The 17,114-nt window shown below is 40.4% G+C and overlaps 1 protein-coding gene across 1 annotated transcript; it reads right to left on the bottom strand.

The window, feature by feature from the left end:
• Positions 1 to 2,707: 2,707 nt before the first annotated feature.
• On the bottom strand, positions 2,708 to 4,597 carry srd5a2b (steroid-5-alpha-reductase, alpha polypeptide 2b; the record flags this gene model as incomplete). Its single annotated transcript, XM_081351214.1, has 5 exons — positions 2,708 to 2,774; positions 2,894 to 3,044; positions 3,175 to 3,276; positions 3,633 to 3,796; positions 4,323 to 4,597. The coding sequence occupies 5 exons, from the start codon at positions 4,595 to 4,597 to the stop codon at positions 2,708 to 2,710; spliced, it is 759 nt and encodes a 252-aa protein (XP_081207340.1).
• Positions 4,598 to 17,114: the final 12,517 nt, after the last annotated feature.

Genomic DNA, 17,114 nt, shown 5'->3' with positions numbered 1-17,114 from the left:
CTTGCTTTGTGCCATAACAGGACTTCTTGTTAGGTCTCTGACGCATCGGCGGCTCAGGATCATGGAGCATGCTTTGAGCGGAGGGGCTGCGCACTGCGCTGAAAATGACTTTGATCTTGCCTGAAGGGTAGCATTGCCCGCTTGGCAAGGAAGTGGGTAATCATTTTAGACTGTCTTTGCGCATCCGCAAACTTCTCTGAGAAAACTCTTACGGCGTCACCAAAGAGGCCTTAGGGGTTCACTGCGGCGTCAAGCAGCGTTGATTTGTCTGAGTCACACAATTCTGTGAGTGTGAGCAACACATGCTGCTGCAGCACTACCAGGTTGCCCATGCTGCGCCTGACTCCTTGGGCGAGATCTACTGCTGTGCACAACTTGCGAAATGACTCCAGGTCCGGGACTTACTCATCCAGGGACTTCAGGAGTCTAGTTTGAAACACCTGCAGGATCGCCATTGTATGAAGGGCAGATGTTTTGTGTCCAGCCGAAATGTATGCCTTCCTCGGCGATGTGGGCTGTAGTCCTACTTGGCTTAGAAGGCAGCAAACTCGACTTCCATCCGCGGGACGGACACAGGTAAGCCGCAATGGCCTCTTTAACGGGACGCGACCGGGTGAAACCAGGGTTGTCCGCCCCATCCACCACTGAGAGGAGGTGGGTCTCTTGGGCATGGTCTCGGGCTGAATGAGGGGAGGGCCATGGCCGCGTGAGCTCATCGTAGAGCTCATGGAAGAAAGGAGCTGGTCTCTGCGGGGCATACGACTGGCAGTCTGCATTGAGACCCGTCCATCCACTTTTTCACCAGCAGCTCTGGGACTGACCATTCCAGGGCCATATTGGCCACGGCCTCTAAAAGAATATTCATGACATCCTTGTCCAGAGAAGTTGGAGTGGGGCTCAGACCAGGCACCTGGGTTGGAGGCGTTGGTGGACATCGTGTCGTTTTCTCCATAGCCAAAAGAGACCAGGTCCTGCGTGTTAGAAGAAGGGCAGAGGCTGTGCTTAGTGTAGAAGACCAGGGGTTCTGGTGGGCGATGAGAATGTGGGCGCTGGGCTGGCGTTAACTCATCAGCAGAGCTTCCCAAAGGAGCTGTTCATGGCCTCTCAGGAGTGGGAGGCGTGATTGCTGGCAGGCTGCCGTTGAGCACAACAGCGAGCCTCGCGCTGAGAATCTTGATAGGCAGGTCCTCGCAGGAGTGCAATCAGATCCTCCTAGCACCACTCGCCGTGGGCGAAAGCACAACACTGAGTCGTCGTGCAAGTCCGGGAACTCTATGGGCCTGTCCCACAGGCGGCATCCTCTTGGGGAAAGGAGTTTCCCCAAAGTGTAAGCTATTACACAATGTTGAGAGACCGACTCAAAGGGGATCGTGCAATGTTTTAGTGGACAATTTTTGACATCTGCTGGAAAACAAACACTTTCGAAAAGAAATGACAAAAGTACCACTACAACCAGTAGATAGCTGCAGAGGACCACTCATTAGCTCATTTGCCGTCTGTTGCTACTTTATCACTTTCAGTCATATCAATTTGATTTAAGGAAGAATTTTGCAGATTCTTTCCCGTATTAAATGCCTCTGTCACTTCTAAAACTTTGCAGTATATGTGGACGTTGGTCCTCTGCATGGCAAACAAAACCTTTTTCAAATTATTAAATGATTATATAGCCTACACAAAGTGAGCCTGAGCTCACTCACACAAAAACCTACAGTTATCACCTCTGATTGGCCATTCTTTTCAACAGACATGCCTGTGATTGACAACCACCGCTAGTAAAGTTTGGAGAGTCATAGATTAACCAAACACACAAACAAGCACACAAACAAATTCGCTTCAGACAAACCATCATCTCTGTCTCACACATGTGTGGTAAATTTATTTATCGTGCAGACCTACTTTTTTGTAGCACGTACAACATGTCTCAATGCAAAGTCCTGGCACAGTCATGCAGATCCGAAGCAAAACCAAAACAATGTTCTTCTGCAAAATGCATGCAGTTTTGTTGTTTAACCAACAGAGGGCCATAGTGTACCTTAAACCACTTTAGATTAACAGCATTTTATAAAAAACATATGGTTTCATTTTTCTGTTAATTATATTTTCTTCTTTAAATATGAAGTGAAATTATGCATCATTTGCATCACCAAAATTATGATTGTTAGCAAAATAATTATTGTTTTCAATCAACAATTGGTGTAAACACCAAACATGTCATTGTTCAGCAAACAGATAATCCTGTAAACACAAAATCATGCAATTGTCTTGAATGGCTGAGATGTTCATGTTTTAAAAGCACCACAGAATCATACAGTTTACACTTTTTGAGGAAATCAACCAACTTACAGTTGTCTCTACATATTAAGCTGGGATAGAGGAAGTAATATAAAAGTTACACACAGTAACACACAAATATACTAACAACTGCTATAACATACTGTAGAAATAATAAAAAAGATTAAGTTGTAGTAAAGTGTCCTTTTATATGATTAATCCTTTATCATACAGGAAGTCAAAACCATTACACACAATCTGTAAAATATTCAAGTCATAAATGCTCCTATTTGTGCCTATAATTCCCACTTATTGTATGCTAAATCAAGCAATGAAAACAAACCAAAAGGACAGGTGTACAACACTGTAGCAATTAAGAAGATGAATTATTTATTTCTGTCAGAACGCAACTACATTTAGATAAATGAGCAGATGCTCAGAAGATGAAGGGTATGAGAGATCTTCTTGATCTGGGGAAATCTTTGAACTTCTCATGATAATACCTGGAACACATTAGAGAAACCACATGTAGTTTTCTAAATCAATCAAATACCATTGAAAACATGTTGAAGACGTACAGTTTAATAATTCTGTAAGTGATTTGTGATTTTGGTTTACTTACCTGTGATGGTGATAGGCTCTTGGGCCTATGAAGCAAGTTGTGAAAAAAGCAAAAGCAAATGTGGGTAAGGACCTGGTAGCAACAGCGTAGCCCAGCCACTGTACTATCTCCCCAAAGAAATTTGCACCAGACACATACTCAAATAAGCCGCCTGCAGATAAAATAAACACATAAATCAGCTTAGCATTTATTCAGCGAAGCTAATTGCAGTTTGCTTACAGAGACAGAAATAAAGACAGTGAATGATGAGTGTTACTAACATTAAAAAGACTCTCAAATACCTCTCGGGATTTTATAGGAAATTTCTCCAGGTTTTCTCAGGCTGCGAAGAATGTGGTCACTGTGAATATTGACTCCCATTCCTATGAAAAATATGATCAGGCCTAGAGAAATACAGTTAAAAAAAAGAGTTTAATAAACGTACAACTTTATATAAACATTTAACAAGCAATTTGTCTAAAGTAGGCCTACTTTTTTTTTTTTTATTAATACGATAAGCAATTTTTTTTCTAAATATATATATATATATACACACACACACATATATATATATATATATATATATATATATATACACACACACACACACATATATATATATATATACACACACACATATATATATATATATACACACACACACACACACACACACACACATATATATATATATATATATATATAATTTTGAAAAGCACACAATTTTATTATAATAATTATTTCAGTAAACGTGTTTTACCGGCTAGCAAACAGGCATCAGAAAACCATGTGTTGTTATATGTAGCACAATGCAGCAGATAGTGTGCCTGCAGGAAGCCATTAATAGAGCAAAACACCATCCCTAACAGCATGATGTTGAACGGATACGGCCGCCCTTTGGTCAGCAGAGAGTAGATGCAGCTCCTGGAAACCAGAATGTTATTTGTATGTTAGGTCATCTGCCAACAGTGCATTACATTTCGACTGTTATTTTGTGTCTGCGAACACCTGCTCACAATCCTAAATCCAAGCATTTCTCATGCCATTCACCTGCTTTTGATTCAGTTAATTACTCAGATCAGATATTATGTTACATTTCCGCAGCCTCAATTTATTGTCAGCACAGTATGATTGTTAAAGAAGCAGGAATCCAGAACATTCCACCCAATCCGTTCCCTTTTGTCTTCGAATTAAGGGTTATTTTTTCCTCATTTGTTCTGGGTGAGCTAATACATCCAGGTTTGTGAAATGGCTTAACTGAACTTTTGCATACCAAAAAAAAAAAGTGAATGGAAGCAAAACCTCTCTGACGACATGCAAATGACATTATAAAGTTGTTATGATGTATGCAGTCATCCGCTCTGGCCTATAATATTTGAATTTTATACTTGGTGATCTTTCATTAATGTTGTAAAATTGTTTGTAAAAATGTTTGTCCCATCAGGCTTACCTTTGGAAGTAATGCAAGCAGAAGGTCCAGAGCATCAGGTGTTTCCCAATGCTGTGTTTTCCATCTGTGATCAGCATCAAAAGCAGGGGCACCAAGAGAGAGGGAAGCTCCTGGAGGAACCAGGCTAGCCTTGCGGGAACCATCATGGAGCTGTCCGAGGTGTCCACGTAGCGGCCATAGGCAGCGTGAGACTTCCTGAGACATATAAAGTGCATTAACCCACCCAGGATCATCCCAAAACTCAGGCCCTGCACGAGGAGCTCCTGGCACTGCATGGAGGTTGAGTATCTGTCCAAGTCCAGACCAGGTTTGAGCCTAATGTTGTATCTCCCCTCTTAACCCCTCACCAGAGCTCTGCAAACACAGCGTCTCAGAACAGCTCCTCCCCAAAAGCAGAGGGAGAGCTGAATCCTGATCATGCGACAGTATGCACCCTGCGGAAATGTGAGATTGCCTTTTTCAAACAGATTTCCTTTTTTAACATATTGCAAGAGATTTATGCACTAGTGGGGAGCATCGGTTTTCATGTGATGGAATGGTATCAAAACACAGGCATGTATGTGAGGCTTGGCTATTGTTTTTTTCATCAGTAAGAAGACCATGTTGTTGTTAATAATCCTGTATATTTTGTGTTCAGAAGGATGTAACAATGCTTTGATATAGCATTAGCATAGCAATAAGTACACCAATATAGAACATAACATCTGTTCTGATGGTTACCCTAAAAAAAAACAAATAACAGAAACTCTTCTAAATTAGCATAGCTAAACATTAAACACTACTAAATCTCCCACTTAACATTGGTCTTGCACAAAAAACGGTAACACTTTACAATAAGTTTTCATTTGTTAACAGTTAACTACATTAGTTAACATGAAATAACAATGAACGATACCATACAGCATTTATTAATTTTAGCTAATGTTAATCTCAGCATTTGCTATTACATTTTTAAGATCAAATTTTGTATCTGTTAACATGAATTAATGTACTGTGACTAACATGAATATGAGCATTTTTGTTTTAATAAATGCTGTAAGATATAGCTCATTGTTAATGTTTGATAATTCTTGTGTTAATTCAGTGTTAACAAATGAGACCTTATTGTAAAGTGTTACCAAAAAAAAAAACATCATATAGCACTTAATTTTAGCATTTATTCTCCCTTGAATGAGTGTCATGACACAACATGCTGGGAAATAGAAATCCCAGCCCAATTTTAGTTAAATTTAAGTTTGTCTAAATTAAAAGAAACAAGTTCAGATTAATTAAAATGTGTCAGTTTTGTGAACTCAAAAGAAAAAGAAAGTTCTAAATACTTATAAAAGTTAATTTGATTGAATTAATTTCTTTAATTTAAGTTTACCCTAAACCAAATAATGTATGTTGTCTTGAAAGAAATCAAGCATCACTGGCAAAGGCTCAAAAGAGACCATGCCTTTCTAAAAGATCTTTTAAAAACAGGTTGCTGTTGTTATAGGTAAAAAAAATATATATATTTTTTTTTTTTTGTTCAGTACTTAGCTAATACAGTATGTTGTACTGCAATATTAAATATATAATAATTCAATGTGTGTATAATATAATATACTGTGCTGCTTTGTAAATTTAAATCAGGAACGGGCAACTCCTTTTGAGGTGGAGAGATTACCTCCAACCCTAATCAAGCACACCTACATTTTTTAACCAAAGTAATTATAGGCAGGTGGGTTTGAGGTTGGAGCTAAATCTGCAGGACAGTTATATACTGGTTATATAATATAAGGACAGGTTATATAATATAGTTATATAATATTAGAGTTTAAATACTTAATTGTGATTTAACAGAGTTTGTTGTCCATGATGAAGACAATTAGATTTTACTGCCCTTCCAGTAGCACCCCTGGAAGAGCACAAAAATGCACATTTCAAATGGCTGTAACTCAAAGTATGGTTTGCATAAAATTGGCAGGACAACTGCTTTTGCTATGTTTACTAAACAGTGTTGGACAGTTTTCAGACATGTATGGAAAGGTGGCATAAAGGTTTTTTTAAAGTTCTCACGCAACAGATTTAAATTTCAGGCTGTCCCTCATATATATCATAAAGGTTTGCACAATGAACATATTCAGATATCAAGCTGTCCATTTAAGATATTATTAATTTAAAAATTACTGTTTCATTGCTAAATGCTTTAGACCAGGGGCGTCAGTTTGTGTTGAAAAGTGGTGGGGACAAAAATATCAGATGAAAAAGCATTACAGCAGGACGAGAAAGATACTGAATAACGGCGCATCAAAAATGGGCATAGCGTAGGCCAGTCAACAACACGAAAATACTCAGCATAAAACCCTCAACAATGTTGACTGCACATGTAACAGTCCCTGCAACACCAGCTCAGCCGAACAGTGCCAAAGCACCATACTGCAGAAAACAGCAGCACGTTAAGTCAATGATTACAATGAAATTAATAATTACATATGTAAAAGAAACACACCATAAGCATACAATGCAACATATCTGCATCAAATAACACCAGATAAAATTAAAACAATGTGGGATTTGCCACCCACATAGAATGCAGTGCAGTTAGAGAACCAAATCCACAAAATGTGACATTGCAGCATAACCAATATAAAGTGCTGTGATAAATACTGTCATTTTGTATGCCACAAAAAACAAAAACACTAAAATCCAAACTATTTTAAAACTATAAGATGGCACGCAGGCCCTCTCTCTCGCATGCGCACGCAGACACACATACAAAAAAACTCCCCTACCTGTACTGTTGATCAACAACATTTCTTAAAGTTGAAAAAGGTTAAAACTTCAAGAAGAACTAACGATGTTAGCCGGCTAATACATGGATGAATGAAACCTCCTCCCCAACACTTCGAGGTTTGAACGTAGCGCATCATGTCCATCCATTCCTGCTCAGGCCAGAGCCAAATCCATGAAGCTGGAAAGGAGCGGTAGTCCCATGGAATTTCTAACACGTTAACTTCCCGCTTGAGGGCCGAGCACCAGCTTCTGTTGTTTACAGACCACGCAGCCTCTGTGTAGCTAGCTAAACGTAGAGTTCAATATAAGACTACATTGGTCAGTAGCCAATCTGCGTGTTCGGGGCGTGGTTTTGCAAAGGGTCAATTGGACGGAAACCCGCCCAATATGGCAACACTGCACAGAAATGCAGTAACTTAGCTAGCTAAACATTTAACCCTTTAGCACTTACGATCACACCGGTGTGATCAGTCTAGGCTGGTCCCTGAAGCATATGATCACACCGGTGTGATTAGACCGGTCAGTGCATCACGTGATCAACTGCTAAATTCAAAATTCAAATGTGCTTTCGCTGTCATATATCACAACTTTTCAGTGTTTTCAACAACATAATGTTTATTTTAGGTTTCAGACATGTAAATTCACATAAGTACTAAAAAAACAATACATTTAGAGTTTGTAAAATACACACTGATGTCTATGGAAGAAATAATAATAATGCTTTCCATTATAATAAAGACACGTTTTATTCATATCAGATACACATTGTGTAAGTAACTTTAAAGTTTACTCTATTGTTCTCCCAGTTCACCAGCCACTTACTTTTATGTATTTCGGGAGAAGTGGATGAATTCACTTTGTGTTGTAAATCCAACAGATCCGATTCTCTGAACTGCGTCTGCGGCACAAACTACGCGTTCCGGAAGCAGGAAGTGTGACATAGGCCTATAGACTTTGCATTGTGAGAGGCTGCCTCCTTGTCATTTCTTGCTTCTAACAAAAGACAGAATAATGCCTAAAAGCTGCTATGTGACAAGGTGTACAGCAAACAAGCTAAGAAACCCAGAAATAAGTTTTCATAAGCTGTCGACCGCAAAAAACGAGCGTTTGAGGACATAAAAGTGGATACAGGCTGGAACGAATGGGTAAATTGTGGGATCCTGACACTCAGTAGACTATGCACTAAAAATACACTACGTGTGCAGTAAGTTAAACATTTGGTCACTGGTGAGTCAAATATCCAAATGTCAGTTTTATATATTATATTTCTGTAAGATAAACATCCTGTGTATCAATATAACAATATCAATAACAATATCCTGTGTTACCGATTACGGTCTCCTCCAGCGGGCGTACGTTAGTTCTCAGAGTAATGAGACACGTGACGCTCTGTCTCACCACTTTTATGTCCTAAACACTCATTTTTTGGGGTCGAGAGCTAATTGATGGAACACAGGACTTAAGTGGCACAGAGCAGGAGTCCATCTGTCTCCGCTACGTTGATTCCGACTTGGAACCACGAGAGGAATTCATTGGCCTCTATGAAACTTCTTCCACCACAGGTGAGCAAATTTCTAAGATTGTCTCTGATGTGCTACTCCGTCTGAACCTACCCCTTTCAGGACTGCGTGGCCAGACCTATGATGGAGCAGCCAATATGTCAGGACATCTGTCGGGAGTACAGGCTCACATAAGAAAAGAACAGCCACTTGCTTGCTATTTATGTTCACTGTGGGCCTCACTGCGTCAACCTGGTCACGCAAGCAGCTTGCTCAACCACACCGATTGTGAGGGATGCATTGCAGTGGACCCATGAGTTGGGGTACTTGTTTGGACAATCAGGCAAATTTAAGACCATTTTCAAGTCTGTTGTAAAGTCCACAAGTGTTTTCTACATCACACTCAAACCTTTGTGCCCAACACGATGGACAGTGCGCTCCCAGCCATTGACGCCATCCTTGGTCAATATGAGGCAGTCTTGGCTGCATTGGAAGATATGGCTTCGTCCAACACATCCGACACAGCTTCTAGAGCTAATGGCCTTCATGAGAAAAGGTTCCAAAAGGGCACCACAGTCCTTGGCCTGTTTCTGGCAAAAGAGGTGATGATGGGGTTAGAGGGCCTGAACACTTCACTGCAGGGGAGAGGGAAAACAGTTGGAGGCATGTTAAGTGCAGTTGACTGTGTGAAAAAACACTTTCAGAGCCAACGAACTGAAGAAGCATTCATAGTCATCATCACAGTCTACACCAGTGCAACTGATCTGGTTACATCTTTGGACATCGAACCAATAAATATGCCACATTTACGAAAGCCACAGAGGAGACATGCTGGCCCAGCTGAGCCCTACGTTCCATCCACAGATCAGGAGTACTACCGTGTACAGTTCTTCCAAGTCCTTGACATTGTAACAACACAGCTGACAAAGCAGTTTGAACAGGAAGGGCTACAGCACCTGGTCAAGCTGGAGAAAGTCCTACTCTCTGGTCAAGTTGATGACGTGGTTGACCTGTATCCATAGCTGCAGTTCCAGTCCCTAAACATGCAGCTGGCCATGTTCACTGCCAATTACACCTACAAAACCTGCTCAGAAGTGACAGAAATCATGAGGAACATGGTTCCCGAGGTCCGTGGTCTCTTCAGTCAAGTTGAGGCACTTCTGCGTTTGTTGCTCGTTGTTCCTGCCTCATCTGCTGAAGCAGAGAGAAGCTTCGGTGCCTTGAGATGCCTGAAGACCTGGCTGCTCTCTTCAATGTCACAAACCCAACTCAACAGTGTGGCTGTTTGTCATGTTCACAGAGAGAGAATGTATAACTTGGACAAGAAGAAACTGTGTCAAGAATTTGTTCAAGTTACTGATCGGCGCATGCATGTTTTTGGGTCATTTTAGAATCAGTAATAGTTTATTTTGTTTAAGTTACTTTTTTGGACAATGTACATTGTTTCTTTCTGTATCTAACTGCATTGCATGTTTTATTTTGTGCAAATAAACCTTTAACATTTCTTGGTTCGCTTGATTTTTCAGAACATTTTAACCAAATGCTTTCAAAAAGTGGTGGGGACAAAATCAGCCATTTCAAAAAGTGGTGGGGACATGTCCCCAGCGTCCCCAGTGTAAATGACACCTATGATTAAAACAGTGGCTCCAGTGTTGCACCCTATCAAGGTCACTAAAGCCTGGAGTGGCTGAAAGTCTGTGAACCAGGTTATTATTATTTAGTTAAGAATATTTTATTATTTCATTTTTTGGCTATATGTTATAATAATCTACCATGCCTTGCATACCTTTTTTATAACAGCTAAATGAGGACATATTTAAGGTCTTGGGTGTGAAGCAGTGTGTCACGTCAGCTTACCACCCTCAGTCAAATGGACTGGATGAGAGGACTAATCAGACTATAAAGAGGGCATTGTCAAAGTACTGCAATGGCATGCAGAATGACTGGGACAAAAACCTGGAGGATGTGGTGCATGCCATCAACACCTCAAAGCAGGTGATTGGAACTGTTTAAAAAATAAATGATTGTATGTAATTAATTATGTATATGTAATTTGTTGAAACACTTTTTTAGGGCTCTACAAAGTATACACCATTCTTTTTGATGTTTAACCGGCATCCAATCATGCCAGAGGTTCTCAACGCAAAGGTAGTATCTGAGGCAGATTGCTTTGTAGCAGAGAATCCGAATGTTGTCATGGACACACAGATTGCAGAGGTGACTGCACTAATAATTAGTGACTGCAGTAATAATTAAAATTATTTTAGGTATAAAACCTATTCAGTCTTTTTATTACTGTTTTCATAAGGTGCTGGATTCCTTTGAAAAAGCACAGGGGAGGCAAAAGGTGGAGTACAAGTCCCGGAAAATAAAAAATGTGAAATCATTTCACATCCACGAAGGAGAGGAGGTACTCAAAGCAAACAAAAGAAAAGAGGGACGCAAAGGAGGTTGTGCATTAACCTGCGGTGTGACATTAACCTGGATGGTGAGAAAGGCAGTAAATGACTGTAGATGGTTCACTTTTTATCTTGGAAGTAAATGTTTATGCCAAATTTAAAATATTACATATACAACCTTTTTCAGTGAATATTCATGATGACCATGATTACTGCCTGAAGACAGACATGGCAGGAGGTGATGCATCACGCACAGGTATGCTTTATTTGATTTTGATATTAAAGTTCAATTTGTGCATTTCTTTTTTATATGTAAAAATGTAAAATAAGTAACTTTGGCAAAGATTTGTGACTGATCCAAACTTTATCCAGCACATGGTGGAACTGCTTTACAGGTGCACACATTCATTATCTGGTTGCGATCCTTCACTAACAAGAAACATGTGGATGACAGTCACATTGTTTGTTTTGTAAAGGTCTTGGATGGTTTGCTGAATCATATTCGAGTGTACGACCCCATTGGCAACAAGAAGTCAATTTCTGAGATGCACCTGGCTATACTATGGTATTTTGTACATTGTAAATGACAGAGACGTTACGTCAGTGACTGATAAATTGGGGTTTCGCTTAGAAGCGTATCACCTTCGAGTTCTTACAAAACGAGCCAATGGCAAAACAATGCCATGGGTCTGCGGAATTTGCATAGCACAACTCTGCCCCACCGCGTGGGTATAAAAGGAGCAGCGTGGCAATCTCGCATTATGTTATGCTGAGGAGCCGAGACTGAACTCCCGGCGGTACAGCGGTTATGACAGGGGGACGTAACGTCTCTGTTCCCTCCTCAGGGAACGAGCGTTACATACGTAACCGAGACATTCCCTTTCGTTCAGTAACTCCGAGTTACGTCAGTGACTGACGAATGGGGGTCCCAATTAAGTCACGCCACAGCGGCTGTCTTCCAGTGCCCTGTGCAAGTCTGAGCTCCCTGTCGTGAGACTAGCAACCTCGAGATGGCAAGAGGTCTTGCCGAGGGAAAACACGTGCTCGGTGGAGACTTACCGTGGAAATACACGTGGGGGTTGCCCAGCGGGGAACCATGCACATGGAGCACCTAGCCAATCACGAGGGCTGACCCAACCGGGCATGCACTCTGGTGACGGCATCGACAGTGCAGGAGGAACTCAGGGTCTAAGGAGAACTCATCTGAGTGAAATAACGCACGTATCCAGTCTGTGGAGAGTGGAATGGCGCAGCAAGCGATGACACCGAGTAGGTCCTACTTACTGGCTAATGGAAACGAGTACATGAGAAGACACCGGCTCTACCCGGAGATTATAGAATCTTGTGAAAGTGTTGGGTGTCGCCCAGCCTGCAGCTCTACAGATGTCTGTTAGCGAGGCGTCATGCGCTAAAGCCTAGGAGGAAGCCACACTCCGGGCGGAGTGTGCCTTCACCCCTAGGGAGCATGGACGACCCTGCTTCTGGTAAGCCAAGACAATGGCATCCACTATCCAGTGAGACCGCCTTTGCTTGGAGAGAGCCTTTCCCTTCAGCTTCCCACCAAAACAGACAAAGAGCTGGTCTGAGGTTCTGAAACACTGTGTTCTGTCTACGTAAGCACGGAGGGCGCATGGACAGAGCAGTGCCAAGGCTGGGTCTGCCTCCTCCAAGGGCAGCGCTTGCAGGTTCACCACCTGATCCCTGAAAGCGAGCTAACTCCGCCTGCTGCGTTGTGCCTTCCAGTTTGCCCATCTCAGTAAAAACAGTGAGTGATGTTACATAGCACAACAGACTTTGTAAGTATACAAATGCACGTTACAGCATGTTTGTATGTTTTGCAGGTCACGACCCCACCATGCCAAGGGGAAATGATGACGAGGTTCAGTTTGCCCATCTAAAAACAGTGAGTGATGTTACATTGCACAACAGACTTTGCAAGTGTACAAATGCATGTGTTACAGCATTCAACTTATGTGTTTGTTATTTTCATTCAACCATTAATATTTCATTTATTTTAGTGACACATAATTAAATTTATAGACTATAACTAGCTATTTGCTAGCAGTAGCACATATTAGCATCTTAAATGCTAAGATTTACATGCTCCTTCAATCAAAGCAGTTAAAAGTAATCAAATCAGTCCACAGCCAAACAAAATGCTCCACAATGGTAACCCACTGTAATTTAAATGGTTCTAATAATTCCAATGTAATTGAACATTAAACACAATTACACACTATCAAGTCTTCCCCTTTTCTCATTTTCTCAAAAAAAAACCACATAAAATAACACTTAATTTTAACATTTATTCTCTCTTAATTCAACCATATGCAAAGCATGCTGGGAACTAACAAACACCGCCCAGTTTCAGTTAATGCAACACAAATCATTCATGTAATCCAACACAAACAGATTAAGTAAACTTAAATTTTACATATTAAGCAGATTGAACACAATCAAATTAAGTTAGGGCAAAATGGCAGTTGGTGTCACACTATACTGCCACCCTCTGGATGTAAGAATTTTTAACTTAACATAAATGGTTTGTGTTTAGACAACACGTTAGGATTTTGTACTGTTAAGTTGAGACATAATTACGTGGACCTTAATAGAAAAAAAAATTTCAAGTCAACAAACACAATTATTATAAGTAAACTAAATATAAATATATGTAAAGTGCACAACCTTCCTAGTTAATTTTTTTGACTGCAGATTCACCCAATTAACTTAGAACAAATTCTTAATTTTGTTTTTGAGAGCATGATGTAAGCTGGAGATCAACACTGAAGTCATTTCTGGAGGAGAAACTTGCGGTCACCACAGCTGACACCTGTGTCCAAACTAATTCTCAACAACATTGTCCTTACCCTAATGCGTTCAGCGCGACCTGAAACGGCTCAGGAGATTTGATATGTCGACACTGCTAAACAGCTGGGAATTAGTGGGAACCACCGTAACCTCACAAATCCTATTTCAAAGAAGGGTCAGAGAAAATGGGAAAAAAATATTTGAATTTGAACTCTAAACCAGTGCAAAAAGTGAAAACCACAATTATGTGAGCTGTGAAGGTACAGGTGAATGACATTGCATAACACACCAGACTATATAGATGTTTGCCTTTAAAGCTTTTACTTTTTTTTTTAAGTAATCCGTATAAATATCTTTTTACAGAAAATAAAAACTGGCTGCTGTGGTTGCCATAATAATTCAGTCAAAATACAGTGAAAATGTAAACATACAGAACAACCTGTACATTTACAGTTTAAAACTTAAAAAATGGTTTAAAATACATTTTAAACTAGTAAATCCAATAGCAATTTTCCGCTAAATTAGCAAAGCCATGTTGCTACTTAAATCTGTTTTGTATTTTTTTCCTGACATCCACCATAATAACACTGGTGTGGTAAAGTGAAAGACACGTGATGAATCGTTTAATCACAAATAAATCACAAATAGCTTTTCCACCAAGCCGAGGTAAATACTAATAAATAGAAAGTGTCATGCACACAAATGCTAAACACCATCATGGTAACACACATGACAATACAATAATTCATTTAAAAACATAAGATGTACCATAAAACCCTAATGTACATAACTAAAAACAAGAAACTAAGAAGAAACATAATTAATAAAATTGAACACCAAAAATGTGAAGTGTCACACAAGGACTTCTGAGAATGTATATTAAAAATAAATATATATTTTTTGGGAACTTACTTTTAACCAATTAACAGGTTTTTACTGTGTTTTTTTAATCTTTTTTTTTACAGTGTTATCTTTACCCATAACTACCACCATGGTAAAGACATCTTTCATGCTAGTTTGCCAACAATTTATAGCCACAGAAAAGTTGGGACATTTGTAAAATACAGTAAAATCATGAATCTGTGATTTGTTAATTCTCTTGAACCTTTACTTAACTGACAAAAGTACAAAAAATATATATTTCCAATGTATTTTGTAAATATAAACCAATTTTGAATTTAATGGCTGCAACACACTCCAAAAAAGTTTGGACAGATGCATGAAGTGAAAAGATTACAGCATAATCCAAGGTAAATTCTTTTGAAACAGTCCAATTAGCAGGTGAATAGGTGAGGGTATATCGTGATTGGGTATAAAAGGAGAATCTTAGTCTTTGCAAGCAAAGATGGGTTATGGCTCACCACTTTGTGCCAATACATGAGCGAATTGTCAAACAATACAAAAATCACATTTCTCAATGCAAGACTGCAAAGTATTTAGGTACAGCATCTAACATAATAAAATAAATCTCAGTCTGTGTAGGGAAAGGCAAGAAACCTCTGTTTAATGTGTGTGACCTTTGAGCCCTCAGATGTCATTGCATGAGAAACCATTAAGATTGCATCAAGATGACATCTCTTCTGGGAAGCAAGACAATGCCAGGCCTCATTGTGCACATGCTAATGGTTTCTCACGCTACACCGGATGTGCCTGACTGGCTGCCTGCAGTCCAGATCGGCCTCTTATTGAAAATGTATGACCAGGCCCGTCGCGACAAGGCAAGCAAACCAAGCAATTGCTTGGGGCCCCGAGCTGGCCTGGGGCCCCAAGACAACAACTGGTTAAGAATAAAAGAGAGGCGTGACATTAAGTGACATGGCATCTGACGCACAGAAGCCAATGGCACATGTCACTATGTGTATTGGCACATCCGGTCTTCATTGGCATGTGCCAGTGGTGGATAGTGGCATGTGTCACGTGGCATGTGTCACTGACATCGCGACACACTGACACTGACATGTCACCTGACTGACACCGAGTCGCGGAACATGTCACCGTGTTGCGACACCTCCAGTGTTTTTTTTTTCAAACGTGTTATTTGTGTCACGTCTGTATTTGATTGGTATGTGCAGCATCACGCAAAAATAAAGGTTTACAGTAGCCTAACGGACGCGACTATTAATACGTTATTCGTAGTGACCCATGATAGATTTATTTCGTGTCTTTCCTAGAATGGGCAGTTTGTGACTTTGCGCGATAAACAACATAAAGTAGCACTGGTATTACAAAACATTCAGTGGCACATACCAATCAAATACAGACGTGACACAAATAACACGTTTGGAAAAAAATGAATGCACTTTAATTAATTTAATTGATATTTTAAATATCACAAAATTAGGCTATTTATTTAGGATTTTGTGCCACAATTACGTCAGTATAGGTGTTCTATTAATCTGTCAGTCACTACTGGAGGTGTCGCAACACGGTGACGTTCCGCGACTCGGTGCCAGTCAGGTGTCATGTCAGTGTCAGTGTGTCGCGATGTCAGTCAGTGACACATGCCACTATCCACCACTGGCACATGCCGAGGCTGGTCCAAGATGGCATCCTGCTAACACAACTTTTGCCGAGCTCTGCTGACAATCTTTAATAACGGCATAAATATCACTCCTTAAAGTTACTTTTACGCAAAATCACCCACATCTAGATTTCTGCTTTCTCTGACATTCGAAATATGAAGTCATCCGCTGACAAAAGGAAAGATATGTCGCGTGTTTCGCGGCAATCTGACAAGACGGACTTTCACAACTATGTGTCTATGGAAGAAACTTTGCCTGGGGCTAAAACACCACTTCCAGACAGCCCAGCTAAACCTCCATCCAAGAAGGGCAAAACAGATGATGATATCTCCTCTGTTGTTTCGACGCTCTCCACCTTGATTAACACTCGCTCTGACACCTTAGAGAAAATGGTGAGTGAAAATGCCCTAAAAATTGAAGGTTTAAAAAAAAACAGTGGACTTCGTATGTGCTGAACTAAATGACATCAAAGGCCAAGTCAGTCACGTTGAGAAAAGATTGAACACTGAAGAGAAGAAGATGGGATTTTGTGAACAACGTCTCACTGACTTGGAAAGATACTCCCGTCGCTGGAATCTACGCTTACACGGTGTTACCGAGAAGGAAAGAGAGGATGTAAGAGCGGAATCCATCCGTATCTGTGAAGCCACTTTCCCTGAGGGAAGAAGCAGCCTAGCAGACAAAATCGACACAGTTCACCGCATTGGAAGGAGGATCCAGAATAGTTCACGACCGCGATCGATCATCATTCAATTTTCTTCGCGAGTTACGAGAGACGGTGTGTGGAAGGCAGCGAGGACGTCG

Source organism: Scardinius erythrophthalmus (assembly GCF_964197995.2).
Source record: "Scardinius erythrophthalmus genome assembly, chromosome: 21".
In the NCBI taxonomy this organism is placed as follows: domain Eukaryota; kingdom Metazoa; phylum Chordata; class Actinopteri; order Cypriniformes; family Leuciscidae; genus Scardinius; species Scardinius erythrophthalmus.
Note: the sequence above shows the minus strand (reverse complement) of the source record. Positions and strands in the feature narration are given on the sequence as shown.